Source organism: Rhinatrema bivittatum, chromosome 1 (genome assembly GCF_901001135.1).
Source record: "Rhinatrema bivittatum chromosome 1, aRhiBiv1.1, whole genome shotgun sequence".
NCBI classification, from domain to species: domain Eukaryota; kingdom Metazoa; phylum Chordata; class Amphibia; order Gymnophiona; family Rhinatrematidae; genus Rhinatrema; species Rhinatrema bivittatum.
This window is the reverse complement of record NC_042615.1, coordinates 297,350,539-297,377,839: the sequence shown is the minus strand read 5'-3', so window position 1 is coordinate 297,377,839 and position 27,301 is coordinate 297,350,539. Positions and strand designations below refer to the sequence as shown.

Below are 27,301 nucleotides of genomic sequence, written 5' to 3'. Positions count from 1 at the left end.
CTAGGTGACCTTTCCAAATGAAACTGAAAATTTTCCACTGCCACAATCTGAGCGTTGCTTCTGGAAATGGAATGGGTAAAGTATGAAAGAAATAACAAAACCGAGGTAACACAATTTTAATTACTGCTATTCTGCCCAGCCATCTGAAGTTGAACCTCTCCCACCTTTGTAAATCCTGAATAATTGCTGTATAAAATAGGTCATAATTTAATTTAAATAATTGATGTTTTAAGGGCTCCATGTCTAACCCCCGAATATTTCACTCCTTCTGGAACACATTTGAAGGAGAATTGCCCTTTCAAAGCCTCCATCTGAGCACTAGGATCAATATATTTAAGATTTCTGACTTTTCTTCATTAATCTTAAAGACAGAGACTCTTCCAAAGCTCTCCATTTCCAGTAATAGATCTCTCAACTATGTCTATGGCTCAGTTAGGGTGAATAAGAGAGGGCACTCCTGTACCCCTTCCCACATGAAAAGAATTGGAATAGCGCCCATTAATCTTAATACATGCTTGTGGGTCGATAATCCATAATAAGAAATTGAACCTCACCCCCATTTTTTCAAGCACTTTAAAACAAAAAAGGCCAATGAGCTCTATCAGATGCCTTTTTGGAACCACTGTGAAGAGAACAGCGGGAGTAGATTGTCACGCCCACCACATTAAATTTAGAACCCTTTGGACATTATCTGATGCCAACCTGCCAGGTACAGACCCCAACTGATCAGCATGAATTAAGGATGGAGCCACCTGCCCAGTCTGAGGGCCAGTACTTTAGCCAGTATTTTCAAATCTCTTTTAATGAGTGAGATGGGTCAATAAGAACTACACAGAGTCTTATCCCTGCCACCCTTTGCCAATATTATTATGCCTGCAGTATTAGAATCAGATGCTATCCTACCTTCAGCTAGCAGAGAGGATGGATACCAAAGGCTTGAGAATGCTAGCTCTAAAAACTTCATAAAATTTGGCCGACTAGCAGTTGAGTCCTGGTACCTTACCAATATTACGATCTTTTATCACATTAGCTAACTTTGCTAATGTTATCTCCTTATTCAGAAAATTCCTCCCATCTATGGTTAGCACTAGAATAGGTACCTGGGCAAGATTGTTGTCTATAGCTTTCTTGCTAATGGATTCATCCATAGAGTACAATTCCCCATAAAATTGGGTGAATCTATCATTTATACTTTTACTAGCCGTTAAGCCCGTAACAACGGGTTACATTTAAAAAAATTTTTGGTCCATTTCCTTCCCACTCCCTCCCCCTCCCCTCACTCTCCTCCCTCCCCCTCCCCTTTCAGCTCATCCACAACCCCTTCCCTCGGATGGCGCAGATGGCTGCTCTCTACTGCGCATTTGCAGCACGTTGGTCAGGGCTCCTTTATCTAGTAGATTATCAAAAATTATCTTACCCAGTCTGTCCTTTATTTTAGGTATCTGGATCTGAGATTGTTTCTCTTTCAGCTTCCTGGCCAGTAGACTATTGCTCTATTGCCAAACTCAAAGAATTCCTGCTTCACCTGGTCTGTCTGAAAAGATATGGTCGATGTGTCCAAAGCTCGTAACTCTTTCCTCAAGGACTCAAATTTAGCAAGCACATGAGAATGTAATGACATCTTATGCTAAACTTCCAATATGGCAATCTGAAGAAGCCGTAGACTAGATTTTTCTATCTCCTTAACCAAGGACACTCGAGATATCAAATGACCTCTGATTACTGATTTCAGACAATCCCATATCCCATAGGATTACTGGGGATACCTCTCCATTATGATTAAATAATCTTGTATTTCTGCTGCACAGAAGAGTGGCCTGTGCCCGCTCTCCCGGCGCGCGCACAGGCCACTCTCCTGTGCGCGCGATACAGTATGCTAATTAGGCCCAGCGGTAAAAAACAGGTAAAAGGAAGCACTAGGGACACTGGCGTGTCCCTAGTGCCTTCTTTTGGACCGGAGCGGCGGCTGTCAGCGGGTTTGAGAGCCGACGCTCAATTTTGCTAGTGTCTGTTCTCGAGCCCGCTGACAACCATGGGCTCAGAAACCGGACGCCGGCAAAATTGAGCGTCTGGTTTTTGACCCGACAGCCGCGGGCCGACTTCAAAATTTTTTTTTTTGTTTTACTTTTGGAAAGTTTGAGGACCTCCGACTTAATATCGCCATGATATTAAGTCGGAGGGTGCACAGAAAAGCAGTTTTTATTGCTTTTCTGTGCACTTTCCCGATGCCCGAAGAAATTAGCGCCTACCTTTGGGTAATTTCTGAAAGCAAAATGCGCAGCTTGGCTGCACATTTTGTTTTCTGAATCGTGTGGGAATACCTAATAGGGCATCAACATGCATGTTGCGGACGCTATTAGGTTTAGGGGATTGGACGCGCGTTTTCGGCCCCTTACTGAATAAGGGGTAAGGGAAAACGTGTGTCCAATGGTGGGTTAACAGTGCGCTCTGTACTGTATCAGCCCGATAGTAAGCCAAATAGGAGCATGATCAGACCAAGTTATTTGGCCAATATCTACTTCTTGAAAACTGGTTTACCAGAACGTAATCAGTTCTGGATTACGAGGAATGAACTTTGCAAAAGAAAGTATAATTCTTAAATATGGGATTATGCAATCTCTAAAGGTCTACCAACTCCCATTGAGACATAACATTTTTTTATCGAATTTGGCGGTCTAGAATGTGATCCCCATCCATTAGAACTATCCTGACAGTGATATTTAGTGAGATTGAAATCACCCCCAATGATAAGGTGGCCCTCTACCTATTCATCCAGCACAGTTGAGAGTGTGTCCAAAAAGGAGACCTGATCTACATTAGGAGCATATACAGTGGCTTACAAAAGATTTGGCCCCCCCCCCCACCCCTAAAAATTCATCAGGTTTGTATGGATTACAAATGGTACTTACACAGATTGTTCCAGTCAATATGTTTATTGCAAACTAGTATGCTCTTAAAGTAAATTTTCAAAGTTACAATTTCTCTGCATTTTTTCTAAAAATAAAATAAACTGAAAAATGAGGCTTGCATAAGTATTCAACCCCTTCAAACTAGTACTTAGTAGAGCCACCTTTTATTGCAATAAAAGCTTTAAGTCCTTTGGGGTAAGTTTCTACTAGATTTGCACACTGTTTGGGAGTGATTTTTACCCATTCTTCCTGGCAAATTTGCTCTAGATTTTTCTGTTGGTTCGATAACACTTATATACTACAATTTTCAAATAGCGCCAAAGATTCTCAGTTGGATTAAGATCTGGACTTTGACTTGGCTTTGTAAAACATTCACCTTTTTATTGTTCAACCACTCCTGTGTTGCTTTGGCCTTGAGTTTGGGATCATTGTCCTGATAAAAGGTGAACTTTCTCCCAAGTTCTAGTTTGTTTTTTGTTTTGTTTTTTAGCAGACTGAAGCAGGTTGTCTTCTAGTATCTCCCTGTATGTTGCACCATACATCCGTCCTTCAATTTCAACAACTTATCCAGTCCCTGCTGAGGAAAAGCATCCCCTCAACATGATATTTCCACTCCTGTACTTTACTGTTGGAATGGTGCTTGCTGAGGAATGGGCAGTGTTAGGTTTGCACCGCACCCAACGTTTAGAATTTTTACCAAAAAGCCCCATTTTTGACTATCTGACCACAAAATCTTATCCTGCATTTTAGCTGGGTCACTCTGATGCTTTCTGGCAAACTCCAGATGTGCTTTCATGTGGTTTTCTTCAGTAATGGATTCTTTCTAGCTACCATCCCATGCAGGCCAGTGCTATTGCTGCAGTTGTTGCTAACCTCTCCACCTGAGTATCCCTGCTCACTGTCTCTCTTAAATGATATCAGACATATGCTTTCTCTCACATGCTATCTGTCACACACATGTTCTGTCTCCCCACATACATCTCTCTCTCTCTCTCTCTCTCTCTCTCTCTCTCTCTCTCTCTCTCTCTCTCTCTCTCTCACTCCCAGGTAGACACCTACCCAACAAACACAAGGACTCAAACATACACTCTCAGGGCCAGGGCCTCTTCTTTAGCCCCTCTCTTTCCCCCTCCCCCCTTCTTTCTCTTTCTTCCTTCTCTCTTTCTCTGTCCCCTTTCCCCTCTGTTCCTCTCCCTTCTCTCTCTCCCTCTTCTCCCCCTTGCTTGCTTACCTCGAGCCGCCGGTGCCGTGCTGCGATGCTCCCACTTTCCGTGCGCCACCTGACTTCCCCTCCCTTCTCTATCTCTCCCTCCCTCTTCTCCCTTCTTTCCCTTCTCTCTCTCCTTCTCTTCCTTTTCTCTTTCCCCTTCCCCTTCTTTCTCTCTCTCCCTCTTCTCCTCCTCTCTTTTTCTGCCTTCTCTCTCTCTTTCCCCCTCCCCTCTGTTCCCCTCCCTCTTCTCCTCCTTGCTGCTTGCTCCTCGAGCCGCTGTGCTGCGATACAATGCCTCCACTCTCCGTGCGCCACCTGACGTCGCTGTCCCGGATTGGCCACTGTTCGTGCACGGCATGCTTCCAGGTTTTTTTATTTATCCTTTTACGGTGCGGGAGGAAATCTGCGCGGCGGCAATGAAATCTGCGGGAACTGTGATGAGTGAAGAAATCTGCGAGGTGAGGGAGGAATTCTGCACGAAGGAGAAATTCTGCATTCCTCAGTAGTGCAGAATTCTCCCAGGAGTAAAAATAGCTGACCTTTTTTTTTTTTTTTTTTTTTTTAATGGTTCAAAGGTAGAGGCCAATTGTTAGGGCAATATCTTTCATCTGTGTAAACTTGGAGCTTCCACAGAACAGGAGTTGAATACTTAGGCAAGCAGCATTTTTTCAGTTTTTAATTTTATTTTACAAAAAATGCAGAGAAATAATGAATTGTGACTTTGAAAATTTACTTCGAGCATATGATGTGCAATAAGCATACTGTTTGGATCAATCTGTGTGTTATTTGTAATCCATACAAAGCTGCTGACTTTTTAGGGGGTTGAATACCTTTGCAAAGTGCTGTATAATGACTAGTGAGTATACCTCATTAATTCCCATCTTTACCAGTATATAGTGCCCCTCTTGATCTCTAATAACAGCTCAAATATCCACCACCAAATCTTTAGCAAAGAATATGCTAACTCCCCCATATTTATGTTGATAAATGGAGGATGCTAAATATTGCTATGGAATGAACAGCAACATCCTTTCATAATTATTGCACAGATGAGTTTCTTGGCAGAAGAACACATCCGTCTTCATCACTTCGGCTTTTCTAAACATTTGCGTCCTCTTATGAAAAGAATTTAACCTCTTGACATTTAAGGAGACACTCTTTAAGCTTCCCATCCTTACATCCCTTCTAACCCTTATAACAAGGCAAATTTAATGTATTTCTTATTAATTAGACTTTTCACCATAGAACATTCGCTCTTCAGGATTTCCTCAAAAAACCAAGCAATCATAAAACTCCAATCTGACACATTCAAAAAGGAAATCCCATCCTCTCATCTAAGCCCTCCACCTTCCCACCGGCCATATTTATTTCTGTAAGGAAAAGGATAGGACCCTGTGACCTTGCATTGATGACCGAGGTCTCAATGCTATTACTAAAAGAAACCACTACCCACTCCCCCTCATCTCGGAATTGTTTGATAGATTCCGGGGTGCCAACATCTTCACCACGCTAGATATGCGAGGGTCATACAACCTGATCTGGATCCAAGACAGATGAATGGAAGATAATCTTCAGCACTCGGGATGGGCACTATGAGTGTTTGGTCATGCTGTTTGGACTCTGCAGTGCTCTGGGGGTGTTCTAACACATGGTAAATCAGATCTTCTGAGATCTGTTATAATTATGTATTTTAGTATATCTTGACAAGATTTTGGAGTTTCCTTGTCCAGTATAGGGAGCATGTCAAGACTGTACTGCAACTTTTGAGGGAAAACCATTTGTATGTCAAGTTAGAGAAATGCTCCTTTGAGCAGACTGAATTACCCTTCCCTGGGATACACTATTTCTAGCCAAGATTTGGAATAACAAGATTGCTGCCATTTGGGATTGGCCCCAAGGCCTCAAGACCTTGCAGTGGTTCCTGGGTTTCCCTAATTATTATCGCCGATTCATTTCCCCATTTCTCATCCCTGGCCATGCCTCTAACAGTCTTTACCAAGAAAGGAGCAGACAGCCATCAAAACCTTCAAACAATTCAAATTCACCTTCCTAACAGCTTCCTGGATATAACACCCTGATGCCCATAAGCCCTTCCCCATGAAGGTAGATGCCTCATCTGTTGGCGTGGAGGCAGCGTTATCTCAAATGTATGCCAAGCAGAAGATGATCCCAAATTCTTTCTTTTCAAAAAAGTTTATTACCATTGAGAAAAACTATACAATTGGGGATTGAGAGCTCCTGGCGATGAAACTGGCTTTGGAAGACTGAAGACATCTGCTTGAGGGGGCATCCATCCCATCACATAGTTACCAACCACAAGAATCTCTTGTACATCCAGCAGGCTCACAGACTAAATCCCAGGTAGGCAAGATGTTCACTCTTTTTTAATCACTTCGATTTCTAGCTAGCATACCAGGTGGCAGAGGAAAAACTATAAGCAGTTGCCCTCTCATGCTTCTTTGAGCCAGTGGATTCCACAGAAACACCACAACACATTGTGGACCCAGTCGAGATCTTGGCTATCACCGTTCCACCTTGTGAAAACTGTGGTGCCTAAACACCTTAGGCTTCTAGCTTTGCTAGAAACATAATTCCTAAAAAAAATCAAGCGGTAAAATCAATAAATATAAATAATCAATCATAATAGTAAAACATACTCATAAAAATAATATTTCAAAACAGGTAACAAATAGAATATCCAGTAATTAAAAACTAATATAAAAATGTAAAAAGATGTCCCAAACATTAATAAAATATTTCAAAACAGCAGACACAACAAATAACAACCAAAGGCTTATATTCAAATGCTACTTAGCTGGATAACATAGTAACATAATGATGGCAGGTAATGACCAAATGGTCCATCCAGTTGCTCAGTAAGTTGCTCATGGTAGTAACTACTGCTCTGTGCAGGTTACACCTATGCCTTTTGTTAAGGGTAGTGTCTGCCACTCCATGCATGTTACTACCATGTCTGTTAAGGATAGGGACCTCAGCTCCGTGCTGGTTACTCTTATACACCTCTTTCTTCATTTTCAACATCCAGCCTCTACAGATCCACAGTGTTTATCCCACGCTCTTTTGAATTCATCCACTGAATTTGTCCTCACCACCTTTTCCAGGAGGGCATTCCAGGCATCCAACACCTTCTCTATGAAGAAATATTTCCTGATGTTGTTTCTGGATCATCCCCCTGGAGTTTCATTTTGTGACCCTTAGTTCTACAGTTTCTTTCTTTCTTTCTTTCTTTTTTTTTTTAATTTTATATTTATTGGTTTTCAAATTATTTACAAAGCATTTATAATCTTTGTACAGAAATTTTTCAGAAATATTCAAAATAAAACATTTAAACTTTATTACACATAATATCCAAAATAGAAGAACAAAAAGCACAATCAAATCAGTCCACAACTAAATCTGGGGACGGATATAAGAAATATAGGAAGCCCCTTAAAAGAAAAGAAATAAGAAAAATGCCAATAGCCTGCTAATCTTTACCCCTTTCATAATTGCTGAGTTATAGGACTTACTAAGGGTGATGAAACATTCACCACCCTTTTATGGGAGTTAAGCCACAATTTTAGTTGTTCTGGGATCAAGAAAATATACATATTACCATTATATTTGATAATACATCTGCACGGGTATCTTAGTTAGTAATTAGCTCCCAGTGCTCTCGTTTCCTGACTGAGAGACAGGAAAGCTTTTCTACGATCTTGTGTGGCCTTTGCCAGATCAGGAAAGATCTGGACAAATTGGCCCATAAACTGGGGCCCCATATTCTGGAAATACTTCTTCATGATTAACCCCACATCATTTTCATAGATAAAGGAAATCAACAATGTGGCTCGCTCCACAATCTCAGTATTAGAGGATTCCAAAAATTCTGTCAAATTCCCCATATCAAATTGATTATTTCTATTGTCCCTCGAGCGAGAATATGGCAAAAAATACACCTTTTTTAAGGTAGGTATGTCTTCAGAGGAAATATGTAATATCTCGCTCATATATTTTCTGAGAGTTACTCTAGGCATCTCTCCTATGATCTTTGGGAAATTTAACAGTCTTAGATTCAGTTTCCTAAATCGATTTTCCATCAGCTCAGTCTTTCTATTAAGAATAGTGCAGTCCTGAGTCACACTTGACTGTATTTTTTGTATATCTTTGAGCTGACTCTCAATAGCTTGTATCTTATTTCCATACTCATTCATTTTGCTATTGTGGTCCAGGGTCACACTGTCAATTCTTGTAGATAATTGTGAAATTTGCATCGTACATGTCTGCAGGGCCTCGTTTTGCTGGGCCGGTGCAGTGCGGACAAGGGCAGAGGTTGTAGACTCTACTTCCTCCCGCCACCATCTCCTCCCCTGCAGTGCTAGTCAAGGAAACCAGTATCTTTATTTATGTATTTATTTTTTTAGATCGGATTTCAGTAATCACTTCCTGCTGAAACTTAGGAGACACTGAACTATCCTAGAAGGTTTTTTTTTTTGTTTTTTTTCATATCCAGCCAGGTCCTATGTCAGAAGGTGGGAGTTATAATAGTCTGAGGCCAAGGATCGCCGGAAGCACTCGAATTGCATGGGACTGCCAAAAAGAAAAAGTGCAGGAGTAGCAACTGAAGGCTCTGAGCAACACTGAGAGCCTGGTAAGATGAGAAAAACAAGAAGTGTTGTGCCTGAGTGTCCTGTTATCAGATGGGGTGTGGGGGGAATACGTGAGAATGGGAGCCATCCTGCCTACCAGCCTGGGTTGTGTGTGAAGTCTGGCTTGCATATGTGCTATGAATGGCAGCCTGGATTTTGTGTGTGTTTGTGAATGGGGTTTACTATATTGTTATCATTCAGTTTACTCAAGGGCAAAACATATGGGCTTAATACTATATGGGTTCCAAGTGTCTTTTTTTCGCAGGTTTTCTAGGTGGCACCACAGCAGTGCAGGCTTTTCTGCAACAAAATGGTACTGGCTACAGGGCCCAGCCAGTGCCATTTTTACATACCTGTAGGTGAGGCAAGGGAAAATCAAATGACAAAATGTGTACTGCAATAACACTTAATGAGTGGATTGTAATTGAAAACAAGTCAAGTAAATTGAGAAAAAAACAAGGAAAATATAGAATATCAAATGTTTCAAAAACAAATAGTGCTTTTAATTCAAGAAAGAAAAATGTGAATTTAATTGATTGTACAATAGTCGCCTAAATAGATGTGGAACATAGGATTTGGTGAGAGAGGTAATGGCAGTGGGGCCACTTGGCAATAGTGATCATAACATCATCAAATTTGAACTAATGACTGGAAGGTGGACAATATGTAAATCTACATTTTCGGAGCTACCACCCAGGTGAGACTGCACCTTGAGTACTGTGTACAATTCTGCTCGCCGCATCTCAAAAAATATATAATTGTGATGGAGAAGTACAGAGAAGGGTGACCAAAATGATAAAGGGGATGGAACAGCTCACCTGTGAGGAAAGACTAATAAGGTTAGGGCTGTTCAGCTTGGAAAAGAGATTGTTATGGGGGGATATGATAGAAGTCTTTAAAATCATGAGAGGTCTAGAACGGGTAAATGTGAATTTGTTACTCTTTCTGATAATAGAAGGACTAGGGGGCACTCCATGAAGTTAGCATGTAGCACATTTAAAACTAATCAGGGAAAATTCTTTTTCACTTAATGCACAATTAAGCTCTGGAATTTGTTGTCTGAGGATGTGGTTAGAGCAGTTAGTGTAGCTGGGTTTAAAAAAGGTTTGGATAAGTTCATGAAGGAGAAATCCATTAACTGCTATTAATCAAGTTGACTTAGAGAATAGCCACTGCTATTACTGGCATCAGTAGCATGAGATCTACTTAGTGTTTGGGTTCTTGCCAGTAACTTGTAGCCTTGATTGTCCACTGTTGGAAACAGGATGCTGGGCTTGATGGACCCTTGGTCTGACCCAGTTTAGCAATTTCTTATGTTCTTAATAAGAATGAAAAATGTTAAATTTATATAGAGCCATAGAATCAAAAGATGTCACACAATTACCTGCCTGAAGAGTTTAGGAAGTGTAGAAAAACAGGTAATGTAAACCCCGCAAAGATTCATAAGGTGAGGAAAGTGTGAAGCTGGGAGGTCATGCTGCTGCAGCTGAACTGCTGACTAAGCAGTTAGCAAAACTCAAAATCACCTAGCAAATAAGACAAAAGCTAAAGAAGTTATTAAGCAACAGATACTTCTGTTGCTCCAGGGCCGGTGCTATGAATTTGATTTCATTTTTTATCTTCTACCAATTGACTTTGTTCCTTTTTACTAATTTCTTTAACTTTTGTCTATTATTTTGTATTTGTTTTTGACATTTGTTATTCTATATTCTCATTGTTTGTATCTCCATTTACCTGACTTGTTCCCTATTACAATCCACTCATAAACGTTATCGCAGCCCACATTTTGTCTCTTGATTTTTCTCTTTTGGTTTGATATCTGTGCATCAGTCCACTATAATTTTGTAATGAGGCAAGAGAACTTGGGGATCACTCCTGCACAATTTAGGAATTTTGGACCTGCGGATGGGGTAAGATATGTTCATGGAGTGAACCCTGCTCCCTCCAATGGATCATTGGAGGGAGCAGGGTTTTTTTTAGGTGGGAAAAGGAGGTCTGGGTTAGAGGGCAGGGCAGGGTCTGACTGTTAGCACAGGGCAGAAAAAATGCTAGCAACAGACATATCTTTTTATCACAGCTTCCTTTCGCTCAGCATCAGAAAAACAATGTTTAAAACGTGATGAATATTTGACAGTCCATATCATTCTCAAAGTTGGACAACCTTGTGATTTGACTCAAAAGATTCTTATTTTTAAGCCTCTTGTGCTTTTTTCCAAAATTCCTGCCACCTGAGCTCCTCCCAATCCCCACAAATGCTTACGACTTCAAATACTGAAAATCAAGAAAAGGAAGGCATTAAAAGATTACATTAATAAAAATGTTATTTTCCAAATAGATGGAATGAGCTTTGTTTTATTCTTATGAAACGAATTATGTACTGTATTTTAAGGTAGCAGAGAGCAGACCAGCTGCAGAACCTCAGCTCCAGCTCCAAGCTCTGGAGCCCAGCTCCATTCTGATTACATCTCCACTCCTGCTCCAGCAGACCTGGCTCTAGCTCCGGAGCGTAGATGATAAAAACGGATCAGCTCCACTCTGACTCATCATATCTTTGAGCTGGCTTTGAGCTCTGGAGCTGGAGTCCTGGCCGTTACCATAGAGCGGTCACTTTTTGAATACAGATATGGGGATCGTTTCCTTTGGAGATGGTGTTTGTTTTGCACATTGAAATGTCTTAGACTACATTGTACTTTTTGGCTGGTAAGAGAGCAAGGTGGCTGCAGATCATAAGGGACAGGCTACGTCCTGGTTTTTCTTTGCCTACTTCCCTTGCAGTGGAAGTGCATCCCTGTGTGGATGCATTCCACTGCATCCACACAGATGCAGTGGAAGTGAAACCACAACTTACCCTGCCCCCTATTATGTCTGGCTACTGTATAATAATTACCCATTCTGTGCACGTGTGTGTTTGTAGTGGGGAACAAGCGGGAGAAGCTTTTTACAAAATGATACACTAGATGATTTTACATAGCGGTATAGGGGAGCGCAACATAAAACAAAACTGGGACCACTGGCTGGCAGTGTGGATGTCTGGTTATCTGGCAACTGGTTCAAAAGCCGATTGACTACACATTATAAGATGTCAATTTATGTATAATTGTGTTAAGTATATGATCATGTTGGCAATTTTTAGGTGTTGTGAGTGATAAGTGGTGGGTAGTATGGATGAGTAGAGAATGAATGGAGGGTAATGCATGGATATTATAGTTTTAATGTAAAGGAGATCATCATACACATAGTGGGTCTCTTGTATTAGATTAGTTGAGTTTAATTAAAGGGTGTAATTGTACATATATAATAAAAATCATTTTGCAGCATTATAATTTGCTGAGTCCCTCTGGAGTGTATGTATATTCAAAAGCCAATTGGCCAGGAAGGTTTTATCATCAGCCCAGGAACCCAGCCATGGCAGCCATCCTCTCTTTAAAAAAAAAAAAAAAAAAATAGGAAAGAGAAATAGTGTGCTAGGAGATAAATTTCAGTGTCTGATATTAAAAATACTTACGAAGTGAAGAATTCAAAAGCTAGACCGATGCCTTGGAAAAATATTTTATTAGATAATGAAAGTGCCCGACTCTGGCCAAAGTTTCGCCTTATGGCTGCATCAGGGGCTCTACAATAAAATATCAAATATATTACTAATATAAATAATAGAACAACGCAAAAAAATCATAAAATAATTATAAAAATATTTATAAATATATTGTAGAACAGAGAAGATGTATTCAACATTACCTTTTACATTATCTACATATATGGTAGATACAAGGCTCGATGTCTTTTTCAGCTAGTATCTATTGAATTAAAAACAATGAGAAGTCTCAACACAATATAAACTTAAAAATTACAAAAATTTAACAAAAAAGAGAAAAATTGTCTATTGGTCTATATCTAAGCAGGATTTCAACCATGGAAAATTATTTAAAAATCATTTAAAGATCTTCAATAAAACAGTGAATTTACCTTTGGAGTGAATATAATACAATCTCTTGCATATCCCAAAATAAATCCTTTTTGTCTCACAAACGTGTTTTATTTTATTTATTTATTTAAGTTTTTTTATATACCGGCATTCATGATACAATCACATCATGCCAGTTTACAGTTGAACAGGGGTACAAGATACAATAAAACTGGAACTTGTGCAGAAGAAATTGCAGTTACAAAAAACAAGGCAGATCGAACTGGGAGAGGAGAGAAATATAGAAGTAATTTTAACATCATGTAGAGTTATTTATAGATAACTGGTGTGGCTGCAATCTTGAAGTTGGTGAGGTGGCATTTAGGATGGGTCCGGAAAAGCTTGTTTAAACAGCCACGTCTTAAGTCTTTTTCGGAATGTTGGGAGGCAAGGCTCCTTCCGGAAATTCGATGGGATGGAGTTCCAGAGTGATGGTCCCGCTGTTGAGAAGGACCGTTCTCTAAAAGTTATAGGCCGAGTGGATTTGGTGTGAGGTACCTGGATGGATCCTCTGTATGCTGCTCTGGTCGGTCTAGAGGCGTTTTGTTGGGTGAGCAGAAATTGTAGGTCAAGTGTAGTAAGGTGGTGAATGGTTTTATATATAATGGTGATGGACTTGTAGATAATTCTGAAGTGAATAGGGAGCCAATGTAAGTTTTTTTTTTAGGATGGGGGATATGTGGTCTCTTCTGCTGGTATTGGTAAGAATTCTTGCTGCCGCATTTTGGACCATCTGTAGAGGTTTGGTGTGCGAGGATAGGAGACCTAGTAGGATAGCGTTGCAATAATCTAACTTTGAGAAGATTATTGCTTGTAGTATCGTTCTGAAATCATGAAAGTGGAAAAGAGGTTTTATCCTTATCAGCACTTGGAGTTTGTAGAAGCAGTCCTTGGTAGTACAGTTGACAAATGCTTTCAAATTCATCCTGTTATCAATTATAACTCCTAAGTCTCTCACTTGGGTGGAGAGTGGGTAGGCTGGAAGAGTATTGATGGTGTTGCTGTTTTCTGGGGAGATGAGCAGGAGTTCAATTTTGGCGGTATTTAATACAAGGTTTAGGCTGGCAAGAAGGTAATTGATTTTTGGAGGCAGGATTCCCAATGTTCGAGGGTTTTGGGGACGGATTCTTTAAGAGGGATCACTATCTGGACATCATCTGCGTAGAGTGTTTGACATTGTTCCATTAAACCATGTATTTCTATATGAGGAAAAGCTGAAGGAGTTAGGGCTGTTGAGCTTGGAGAAGAGATGGCTGGTGGGGGGGGGGGGAAATGGTAAAGGTCTTTAAAATAATGAGAGGTCTTGAACGAGTAGATGTGAAACGGTTATTTACATTTTTGAATAACAAGGATTAGGGGGCACTCCATGAAGTTAGCAAGTAGCACATTTAAGACTAATTGGAGAAAATTCATTTTCACTCAACGCACAATAAAGCTCTGGAATTTGTTGCCAGAGGATGTGGTTAGTGAGCTGGGTTTAAAAAAGGTTTGGATAAGTTATTGGAGGAGAAGTCCATTAACGGCTATTAATCAAGTTGTCTTAGGGAATGTCCTCTGCTATTACTGGCATCAGTAGCATGGGATCTTCTTAGTGTTTGGATACTTGCTAGGTTCTTGTGACCTGGTTTGGCCTCTGTGGGAAACAGGATGCTGGGCTTGATGGACCCTTGATCTGACTCAGCATGGCAATTTCTTATGTTCTTTGATTTTGATCTTTGAACTCTAACCAAATCGCATTGATCTTTAGAACACTAACCAAAATGCATTCCTACTCCTCTAAACTCCCCTGCTTCATTGATACACTCCACAAGGCATCAGTCTGAAGAAAAGGATATGCTCTTGCATTCATCCTCACGTAGTTCTCAGACTAAGAAAACTCAAGAGCAAACAACCTTTCCAGAGGTGGAGCCAAATATTTTAAGAGTAGTGTGTGCTGTATCCTTCATCAGGAATATCTTCCCACCAGATACCTTGAGATATCCACCACCTATCTGAACAATGCCAGTCCTACACTTTATTGCACAAGGGTTACACCTAGAGGGTCTGGAGTTTATTTTCTCCATTATACCCTAGCATCCAGTACACCTCCAGTGATCCAAACAGAACCCACGCTAGTGCCAGAGGAAGTTAAAACACCACTATCACTGATACAACAGAGCAACTCACTGATATAATAAAAAAATAAAGTATTAGTCTAATGGCCTCCACGCCTCAAACCATTTAGCTAGTCAATTAAACTTAATACAATAGCTTTCTCATATTTGTTGTGTGTGTATATATAGATCAAATTCCACCAAAAATATTCAATAAGTAAATCACTATTCTTTTAGTTAGAATTGTTTTAATTGCCATGGCAAAAAGAAAGTCTAGTAATTTTTTTTCTTGAGGGTGAAATATGTATTGGAAAGGCCGTTGTCCTAAATATGACAACATAAGTAATAGTACAATCAATACAAAGAATTTGTGAAATGGTATCCCATATTGAGCTCCAAAAGGCGTTAACTAAGGGGAAGTAAAAAAGCATATGAGATAGAGATGATTTAGGTCCATCACATGAGCAACAGAGGTGTCCTATTATGAGACCAGCTCTAAATAGGTTACATGGCATTCAAATAGCTTGATGTAGGACAAAAACATAGATTCTGTAATACTGGAAGAAAGTGAGAATCATATAGTAGAATTCCATAAATATTTCCAATCAACTTCTGTATCTGAACATTCCAGCTCAGAAAGCCAAGTATTTTATAACTCGATATGGATAGAAAATTTGGCCTGCTTAATCATCTTATATAAATTAGAAGCAAGGTGATCAGTTGGGCCAACAATGCTATATAAATAAGCTCATTTGGGAAGATGATCCAAAAAGTCAAAGTTACGGTACCAGATTTAATACAATTTTGAAGTTGTACCCAGTGATAATATTGAGAAGTAGGTACACCAAATTGGGAAACTAAAGAAGCAAATGGAATCATTTTTTAATCAGTCACTAATTGTTGCAGATACCATATCCCACTTGTCTGCCAGTTTTTCCAGTTTACACTTCTGTTGTTAATTATAACATATGCGTGATAGCAAGGGGAAGATAGACCATAGAGTTTCCAATTAGGAAGTTAAGTTTAGAGAGCACAATTTTGGCTGTTTTACAGAAAGTATATGAAAAAAAATCTGTTTCATAGAAAAACAAACAACCAGCAAGTCCATGGGATGACCATGTAGTCCTAACACAGTTGATGAAGGCTCCCTTTGAACCTCTGGATCCAGCTCCTCTGAAGTTCCTAACATGGAAGACTGTTCTTTGTAGCCAACATGTCAGCATGAAAGATCAGTGAAATGCAGGCTCTGCTACACTATTCTCCTTACCTTCCATTTTTTCATGACAACACAGTACTTCATACTCTTCCCTAATTCCTGCCAAAAGTATTTTTAACATTCCATATCAATCTTGCATCCTTTAAACATTTCATCTTTGTCCCCATTTGTATAACACAGAAAAAATGCCGCACATGCTGGATGTAAACTAGCACTTGCGTACTATAAGCAAAGAATGTAATCCAATCATTTGACATCACAAGTCTTTATATCTTTTTTTTTTTTAATCTATTTTTTTTTCTATCCAAAATAACCAATACAAATAATGTTGCTATTTATTGTTTACTTACTGTATAACCTGTTACTTGTAAAGCCTTGTGCTAAGTTATTGTTTAATGTAAACCGAGGTGATGTAGACCTTTACGTACCGCGGTATATAAAAAATCTCCAAGTAAATAAATAAATAAATAAAATTTAAATTAGGCTGAAATTTAAAGGCCCTTTAAATTTCAGCCTAACCCACGAAGGGTCCGCCGCCGATCGCGCGACTTCAACGCTGTCTTCGCCGCCCTTGATGCCCTGCAGCCGCGAATCCACGCCCACAAAGCGGCCCGCCTGCATCCGGCAGCCAATCCGGCAAGGCCCTGAGGCCTTTTAAATTTCATTCAGTCCGGCGCTGTGCGTCGCGCGCCTAAGGAGCGCAACAAAGGGACCTGCCCCTTTGTGCGCCCCTTCGTGCAGCCCCTGAGCAGTCTCTACCCGTCTTTCCCTGTTCGTCTACGGTTCACCCTAATCGTCAACGAAACCCACGAATCGGGGAGACGGTACTCGCCTAGGTTTTCTCAAGCATCAAACAAAACAAAACCGGAACACTACCACACGGAGAACTTCTCGTCTACAACTTTCAAGGTACAAATGAGCACAAGCACACCTAACTTCTAAAGATATCATTGTCACAGGTTCCTTCAACCTACAGCAATACACCTCTGCTTTCAACTATTACACCAACTAAATTCTTAAGGAATTCTCAGACCTCTAAAGATATCCTTCAGAACCCCACCTCTACTTCTATTATCTAAGATTCATTGCATCCCACAATTAGTCCTGCTGACCCATAAAATGCTAATCCAACATATTCCAATAAGATACCATCGCGTCCACCGCAGCATGCTCCCAGCTCTGGTTACACCATTAAGAACTCCTAGATCTCTCATCCCAATCATGATCAATCCACTGACGCAGTTCCTAGGACTTACCCTTCTCTCAGTGACCCTAGTAAACTCTCAATCTCTGACAAAAAAGACTCACATCCTCAACGACTACCTCTTGGACTGTAACCCAGACGTCTGTGCTGTCACAGAGACATGGCTGAAAAGCTCAGACATTACCCTAATCAACCAATTACCCACCCACAAATATGACTTTTTTTCAATTCACAGACAAAAAAAGCGAGGAGGCGGTCTGTTACTAGCCACCAAAAAAGAACTCAGACTAACATCACATACAATTAAGTCAGAATCCAAAATTGAACTAGGACTATTCAAATCAAACCAGCTACAAGTACTTCTAGTTTATGCACCTCCTGGAGTATTAGATACAGATGCCTCCCCTCTCATTGAGTCTGTGGTAAAGCACGTCAACACTGACTCTCCTTCCATAATCATGGGAGATTTTAACATCCACTTTGAGGCTTCTTCCCACTCATCCAATTGTGACGCCCTCCTCACTGCCCTCAGTGCAATGGGATTCACCCAGATTGTAAACAAACCCACACACAAAGCAGGACACACCCTGGACCTTATTTTTATCAACTCTAATTTTTCTAACTCCACAGAACCTGTATGTACCCCTATCCCCTGGTCAGATCACTTTCTGATAACAACCACCCTCACCACAAAAAAACAGCCTCTCTCCCCCCAGCACCTATCTTCATTTCAATTCAGGAAACCCTGTGCTTCTGACACCCTCAGTGAACATCTCTCCAAGGAACTCTCAAATTTTAGATCTGTCCAACCCCAACACAGCAGTGCTCTCATGGCACAAGATCACTGAAGGGGTAGCAAATAAACTCTGTCCTTCAACCACGAAACTAATCAATCCGTCAAAAAAAGGAAATCAACCTTGGTTCTCCAGCAAACTCAAACAGATTAAACAAGAATTACGGCACAAAGAAAATAAATGGTGCAAAGCCCCTTCCACCACTACGCTATCATCATACAAAGGAACCTTGCATTTCTACAGGTCATCAATTCTAAAAGCAAAAAGAGAATTCTACGGTAAAAAAATCCATGATCTCCAATTTGATGCAAACACTCTCTTCGCATATGTCTCTCAAATAACCAAGTCTCTACCACCGTCGATACCTGACGAACAAGCTCAATCCAAGGCAAATGAGCTAGCCCTATTCTTTCAGCAGAAGATTGCAAACGCTCTCCTTCCAACTAAGACTGATCACATCACCTCATTCGATAACACCTACATGCTTAAGGGAGTCAAATTCGACAATTTCGAATTAACATCTACCAAAGAGATCGAATCCATTCTTAAAAGACAGAAACCTTCTAGCCACCCATCAGACAACATACCCTCCAAACTACTGCTACTTATCCCAAACATAATCTCCGGACCCTTAACCAACATCATAAACTGTTGCTTAACACAAGGATTCTACCCAGATAGTCTAAAAAATGCATCCCTTAAACCACTTCTTAAGAAACCTAATCTAGATCCTGGTGTACTTGCTAATTTCCGCCCTATCTCGAATCTACCATTTTTAGCCAAACTCACAGAGAAATTGGTCAACATTCAGCTTTCGGATTATTTAGAAGATCACAATTTACTTTTCCCATCCCAATATGGGTTTCGCAAATCTCGCAGCACAGAAACACTTCTCTTATCTCTAACAGACCACATTATCATGGGTCTAGACAAAGGACACTCCTTTCTCTTAGTCCTTTTAGACATTTCAGCGGCGTTTGACACCGTCAACCATTCCATCCTCCTGAATCGCCTTTCAGACATAGGCAGCACTGGAACAGTCCACAATTGGTTCAAGTCTTTTCTCAGTAACAGAAGTTTTAAAGTTAAAATCAACAATAAAGAATCACCACCTACAATCTCCTCTCTTGGCGTACCACAAGGTTCTTCCCTATCACCCACTCTTTTCAATATTTACCTCCTCCCCCTTTGCCAACTGTTAACAAGTCTTAACCTCATTCACTACATCTATGCGGACGATGTTCAGATTCTGATTCCCATAACAGAATCTATTAACAAATCCCTTTCACTCTGGAACAATAGCCTACAAGCCATCACAAATCTTCTCAACAGTCTAAATTTGGTCCTCAATGCTTCTAAGACTGAACTCCTCTTCATTTCCTCCAACCAAGATAACCTCCCGTCTCAGACCCATCACAACCACCTTCTCTCACACACTCACGTAAGAGACCTTGGAGTAATTATCGACAACCGCCTTAACTTAAAGAATATGATCAAAACCACAACCAAAGATTGCTTCTACAGATTACAGGTGTTAAAAAGACTCAAACCTCTCCTATATTTCCATGACTTTAGGACTGTCCTTCAATCCTTGATATTTGCCAAAATAGACTACTGCAGCGCTCTCTACACAGGCCTACCTAGCTCAACAACCAAGCCCTTACAGATGATACAGAACGCCGCAGCTAGAATTTTGACAAGCACCAAACTGAGTGACCATATTACGCCCATCCTCCGAAACCTACACTGGTTACCAGTCATTCACAGGATTCTACACAAATCTCTAACTTTAATTCACAAATCTATTCATAATATCCTCCATCTCGACCTCTAATTCCCATTCAAACTCCATACCTCAAACAGACCAATGAGAGAAACCTACAAAGGAGCACTACAAGCCCCGCCAACAAAAACCACACGACTCATTTCAACCAGGGACCGAGCTTTTTCTACAGCAGGACCAGCCATCTGGAACAACCTCCCCTCAGAACTCAGACTGGAACCTTGCTTGCTAACATTTAAGAAAAAACTGAAAACTTGGCTGTTCATACAAGCCTTCCCTGATCCATCAGACTCTCACTAGATAACTAATCCTCCAATGAATAGGGAATGAATAGGGAACTTCACTCCCCTCTATATTCACCTCATTTACTATTTATCTAATCTAATAAGTTAACTGGCTCTAGACCAGACTCGGACATGATTCACTGTATTAATTTAATTTAATACTCTCTTAAGACCTTTCTTCTTCCAGCTGAATCAGCTTCCAAGTTCTTGATCCTTGTTAATGTAACTTTTTACTTCCTTACTTTTTTGCTTCCTCTGATTATAAAAAGTTGTTCCCCTTGTTATATGTATCTATCCCCTGTTCGATGTAAACCGACCTGATATGGTATTCATCCTTGAAGGTCGGTATAGAAAAATGTTAAATAAAATAAATAAATAAATACAAAAGAGGAACAAATTAAAATTAATGAAAACAATAGGTCAGCAGACTCTGGAGGATTTCCTTTTTTTAACCATTCCTATCATGCCGCTTATGTAATACATTTGCAATCATAATAGTGTGTCATGTGGATGTCTACAATTCACCTCTCTCTCTTTCCCTTAGGTATTGTATTTGCACCCTATGGCTCAGTATGGAGGCAGCAGAGGAAGTTCTCCCATTCAGCCCTTCGCCACTTTGGACTGGGGCAGCTCAGCCTAGAAGCCAAAGTCATTGAAGAATTTAAATATGTGAAGGAAGAAATGCTGAAACACGGAAGAGGCTCAGTCAACCCCTTCCCAATCATCAGCAATGCGGTGTCCAATATTATCTGCTCCATCAGTTTCGGCAAACGTTTTGACTATGAGGACAAAGAGTTCAAAACTACGCTGAAACTCATGTCCCGTGGGCTGGAACTAGGTATGAATAGCTGTGCCATCCTTATCAACCTCTGCTCCTGGCTGTATTATCTTCCCGTGGGTCCTTTCAAGGAGCTGGGCCATGCTATAACTGAAATCAGAAGCTTTCTGAAGAGGATAATTGCAGAGCACAAAGACACCCTCACTGCAGGGAACCCGAGGGATTTCATTGACATGTATCTGTTGCATGTGGAAGATGAGAAGGCAATGAACAAGAGTAGCTTTAATGACGAGTACCTGTTGTACATCATAAGTGATCTGTTTGTTGCAGGCACAGATACCACTACCAACACAATACTTTGGTCTCTTCTGTATATGTCACTGTATCCAGATGTGCAAGGTAACTAAAATAGGGAAAAGGAGAGGAGGCAGAGGGGGATGGTTGTGTTGGGCCAAGGAGGAACTTGTTGGTTTATTTTTAAACTTCTCATGTTTTTATAATTGTAGGGTTGAGTATTTCAACATTTCATGTGATAAAATATACCTGACCCTTTCTAAAATGTTTCCTCTGATACAAAGCTGTTTTACTTTGGCTCCCAGTTTTATGGAATTACATAATAATGTTGCCTAATGTAGTAGTAGCTTGGTAATATGCTCATATTCATTGCCTCCAAAGAACAGTGAGTACTCTGTACTTGACTGAAAATGTCACAGCTTTAACTTTTAATAGATTATACGTCATTCTCTTGAAATTACTTCTGACTGTGCTCTGTTCATCCCTGAAAGGGAAGTATTCTTGAGCTAATTCACTCAAGGAATATTTTATTTAAATGAAAACTAAGAAAAATCGGCAAAACAAAAAATGAATGACAAAGCGTTTTACCCACAAGTGAATCTATGACCTATGATTAAAGATGATCCCAATTGCGGTTGATAAAGAGCAGAGATGCCCAAAGAGATTGCGGGATGTTATGAGGGTCAATAAATCACTTGCATGAATATTGTATAGTTTGAATTCGGTACCGACTATCTTACTATTAGAAGTAATTTCAAGAGAAACTGACGTATAATCTATTATCTGTGTGATCTTCGTTGGTTCAGAAATAAGGTTGGAGTCTTTCTTATAATACAGCTTTAAATTTTCCATTTGTTTTTCCTTCTGACCTTTTTGCAAGTTGCGATCCCTTACTGAACCAACAGAAGAATAATACAAGGGTGATCAGGCACATGAATGTTGAGAACAGGTACGTCCCTTCAGATGTGACACCCTATGGCTGGAATAGTCAAATGCGACAAACAAAAGCAGAGGTCCAGAGTCACAGCTAAGTGATGCAATGCAGCTTATCCTAAAAAGAATTGGAGGGCATATGAAGTTTTCAAAAGCTCCTGTACAATGGCAGCTTTTGATAATTCTTGGGTTGATACAATATAAAAATTCCATCTTTTTCAAGGACTAATACGGCAACTCGGACACTTTTGTTTCCCATCGATAGCAGGGCTGAATTAGCCATGCTGTCATGGGATCTATCAATCAGGTCCGGGAGGCGGAGCTTTACAAAGCAGAGATTTAGATTTTAGTTCTCTGCTGCTGCGCGTGTGTTCCCGCGCAGGAAAGTAACATATTTTCCTCAGTCTGTTTTTTCCGTGAGCGGGATCGTATGCGGGGCTGACTTCTCAGCATTTCCTATTTTATTGAAATGTCAAAAAAGCCGGGGTTTAAACCCTGTGCCTGTGGCAAGGTAATGTCAGTCACGGATGGCCATGACTGATGTTACCAATGCCTGGGACCAGAGCATAATTTACAAAATTGTAATTTTTGTGCTCGAATGTCCCCAAGAGCCCAAAAACAATGGGCCTACAAAATGTTTGGACTTATTACGTTTTCAGAGCCATCGGAGGCTCATTCTTCACCAGGTCCCTCGTTGACGGCGGCTCCATCAAAGAAAAGAGCATCGTCGTGGGATCCTCAACCCTTCAGGCTTGGAGGTAAGGACTTACCGAGCCGACATAGGCCTTCGGATCCGAGAGGACCGAAAGAGCCTCGGCAATTGGTGCAGGAAACAATGGCGCCTAAATCTGCGGCGCCGACGACTTATGCGCCTGAAGTACCTTCTGCGCCCAAATCACCATTGGCGCATAATAACTTCTGTGCCCGAATCATCATCGGCGCACAAGACAATGGCACGCACAACGCAGGAAGCATATGCGCATATCACGCTGAAGACGTCTGCGCATAACACGCCGAAGACTTATGCACGCATGGCGCCGGAGCCATCTGAGCGCACAGTGTCTGACTTCTGCGCACAAGTCAGTATATGCGCAGAACTTACAAAAAACATTTACGCACATGGCGCCGAAGGCAGTAGCGCATTCGACAACACACAGATCGACACACAGTGGACTACAAAAGTTCAAACAAATACATCGTTCAATACCCCATGGGGTAAAACGAAGACATCAGCCTCCAAATGTACCTCATTCCACCTCTTCAGACTCTAATTCTACAGAGGTGAAGTCAAAAAGAATCAGACAATCACTGTCAGGAGATGGAACCCATACAGGATCATCGTCACACCATTACCATAGGCGACCACGTCACTCATATCAAAAAGCTGCGAACACGAGAGATACATGGGCAGTGAGCTCTTCCACTTCTAGGTCATCTCACCCCCGAAGTGTAGATTCCCTATCTCGTAGACAATTAATTGAAAACACTTCTTCTGCTGCATCTTCGTCCTCAGATATTTCTGTTAAGACCACAGAGGACAAGATGAGGAACAAGTATGATGTACCAGTTACTTCCGCTAAAATTCCTCAGTATCACCTAAAACAGGTGAACAACTAAAACAATCTGGTCGTGCAGCAATGCCTCCTCAAACAAAAGAGGCATTTCTTCAATTATCCCAAACATTGGCAGGGTTTTATGAAACTCTTCAATCATCTTTTAAGATGTCTAACGAGCTATCTGTGAATTATCCAGAACACAATATACATACCTCTAGAGAACCGTCGGTAGAGCCTTCAGCATCCCCAATGACAAAACGACCAATTTCACCAATTCAACAGCAAGATACCACTATAGATTCTCTATCTCCACAAACGTCTCCATTGTCATCTACTGGATTCCCATCGGATCCACAGGACCCATATTCTCCTCCAGAGCACCTGACATACCCAAAATGTTTAGAAAAATTGGGCACGATATTACATCTGGAGGTCCAAAAGGAGACAGACCCTAGGTCAGAAACCTTTGGTCTCCTAAAGATTTTCAATGCTCCGGGAGTACCAACATCTCTCCCACCACACGAATTATTACATTCTGTCTTGCAGAAGTCGTGGGAAACGCCTTATTCTCTATCAGCGGTTTCCAAGAAAACGGATATAAAATTTCGTATGAGAAAAACATCACCTTACTCTATACCACAATTACCACATGTTTCAATTGTGATAGTCGGCAATGCAAAGATTCAAAAAAGCAAAATTGCATGCCTCGTATCCACCGGGTAAAGGCAACTGGTGCTTAGATGACTTTGGAAGGAAGATGTATCATTACTCAATGTTGAATGCCCGCATTATGCACCATCAATTCTATATGGTACAATACCTATATGAGTGCACACAAGCCACAAAAAGTATGCTTTCCTCGACGGCTGATCAGGTACCACCACCTCTTCATGATATGGAGGAGTGTTCTCGACACCTTCTACGATCAATATGTGAGGCATTTGAAACATCTTCTAGGGCGTCTGCGACAGCCATAGCAGTCCGTAGGATGGCATGGTTACCCTCTAGTACGATAAGAGAAGATTTACACGAGAAATTGACGAACCTCCCGTGTACAGGAGACAACCTGTTTGGGGAACGGTTTCAAAAAACAGTTGGGAAATTAAAGGAGGAAGCTCTAGCAGTCCAATCCTTAACGTCACAATCTCACTACTCGACCACGCGTCGTTATGTGGGATCTACACGTAGACAATCCTATAATCGTAGGCCTTACAGGTCTTATCAATCTTTTCGTACACAGACGTATCCATCTTACCAGCGACCTCCACCGCAACAAAACAACACGACTCAACTTAGGGGTAAACCACGTAACCAGAGACAGCAAACACAACAACCGGCTGCTGCAGTAAAATCAACGCCGTCCTTTTAATAAATCAGTCACCACCACTACATCAAGCACCACCTGGCAGAATTCATTCTTGCCTGGCAGCCTGGGAGAAAATAACAACCGATCAATGGGTTTTAGAAATAGCCATGTCATACTATTTCTATCAACTCCAATTTACCACAAAACCCATACTACCTCACTTTTCCACTCTGAAGAGTCAAAGCTTCCAACAACAACTGGGGGAGGAAATTGCTTTGCTTCGCAAACAGCAGGCCATTCGACAAATTTTCCCGAAAACCCAAAAAACAGGGTTCTGTTCCCCATACTTCCTCATACCCAAAAAGTCGGGTGGACTTCGCCTCATATTAGATCTACGGGAATTGAACAAATTCCTGACCAAAGAGAAATTCAGGATGGTATCATTGAAATCTATCTTACCTCTAATTCAACCCTACAAATGGATGTGTTCCATCGATCTGAAGGATGCGTACACACACGTTCCAATCCATCCATCCTCTTGGCATTACCTATGCTATCACTACGGCCATCAACACTACCAGTACAAGGTTCTTCCCTTTGGACTATCGGCTGCACCCAGGGTTTTCACCAAATGCATGGTTGTGGTGGTGGCTCATCTCGGACAACAGGGTATGACCATCTTTCCATATCTGGACGATTGGCTAATAATAGCCTCGACCCCAGAGATCATACTCGATCACCTCCGGGTGATACAGTTCTTACAGGAATTGGGGCTAGTGATCAATTTTCAGAAATCACATCTCCAACCAACACAACGACTACAGTTCATAGGAGCAGGCCTGGACACTGTTCGCAATCGGGCATATCTCCCAACAGAAAGAATAACACAACTACGTCAACTTCTCTAATTTTGGTAGTCCTCGGCCACAAGGCAGCAGCTATCTTCACAGTTCCCAATACCAGGCTACACATGAGACATCTGCAATGGGGACTAAAATGTCAATGGAAACAACACTCCCAACCATTGACACAGAAGCTATTGTTGACTTCAGAGATGAAACAAGACATAACATGGTGGCTCCTACACTCCACCCTGTCAAAAGGAGCAGTATTCAGTCCTCCTCCTCACAACGCAGTCTTAACCACAGATGCGTCTCGCAAGGGATGGGGAGCACATCTCGATTTATGAAACCCAAAGGTTATGGACAATCTCTGAGCAGTCCCTGCAGATAAATCTATTAGAGCTCAGAGGAATTCGAAATGTGCTACAAGTGTTTCAAGATCACTTAAAGGGCCGCAGAGTCATGATCTACACAGACAATCAAGTGACATTGTTTTATATCAACAGTGCATCAAGGGAGGGTCCGGTTCATGGTCCCTTTGTAAGGAGACCCTGACAATCTTCAAACATGCTCACCAACATTGCATGCATCTGCAAGCAACTTATCTACCAGGAGTAGCAAATACAAGGGCGGACAGGCTAAGCCGCATCTTTCATCCTCATGAATGGACACTCAATTCGGAGGTAGCCCAAGACATTTTCATGCAATGGGGAACACCTGCGATAGATCTTTTTGCAACAGAGATCAACACTCAGGTTCCCAAATACTGCTCGATAAGACCAAGTCAGTTCAGAAACGCCCAAGACGCCTTCCTCATTCCATGGATGACAGGCCTCCTGTATGCCTTTCTTCCCATACCACTCATAACAAGGACACTTCAGAAGTGCATAGCAGACAAGGCTCAACTGATACTCATAGCTCCAGCCTGGCCAAGGCAACCGTGGTACAGTTTCCTTCTCAGACTGTCCATCACAGACCCCATTTGATTTCCGAATCGTCCAGATCGTCTCTTCCAAGATCAAGGAACGCTTCTACACCCACTACACTCATCATCTCTTCATTTGACAGCATGGAGATTGAGAGGCTCCTTTTAACTGAACAGGAAGTTTCCACGTCGACACAATCCATTTTGTTAGAATCCAGGAAACTCTCAACGAGGAAAAGCTATAGCTATAAATGGAAACACTACTCTACCTGGTGCACTTCTGTGTACCACCTTTAGACTGTTCATCTGAGTTACTCATGGATTATCTACATACACTGTACACAGCTGGTCTGGCAACCTCATCCATCAGGGTCCATCTCAGTGCCATAGCGGCATATCACAGACCACTTAACAATATTCCTATTTCCAATCACCCCTTACTATCTCGTTTCATCAAGGGGTTAACTCACCTTCGCCCTCCGATCTCTAAACCTCCATTTCCTTGGAACCTCAACATAGTTCTTGAACAGCTCATGCTTTTCCCGTTTGAACCCATGTACTCTGCGC

At 41.2% G+C, this 27,301-nt stretch overlaps 1 protein-coding gene across 2 annotated transcripts in view; it reads left to right on the top strand.

Moving 5' to 3' along the window:
• LOC115088484 (cytochrome P450 2U1-like) overlaps positions 1 to 27,301 on the top strand; it is a 62,661-nt gene that overhangs the window by 6,728 nt on the left and 28,632 nt on the right. For both annotated transcript variants that reach the window (XR_003855792.1, XM_029596754.1), the window contains exon 2: positions 20,645 to 21,277. Coding sequence is in view for 1 of the 2 variants with exons in the window: in XM_029596754.1 (XP_029452614.1) it covers positions 20,645 to 21,277 (633 nt within the window). In the remaining variant the exon portion in view is untranslated. The remainder of the gene's footprint in view (positions 1 to 20,644; positions 21,278 to 27,301) is intronic.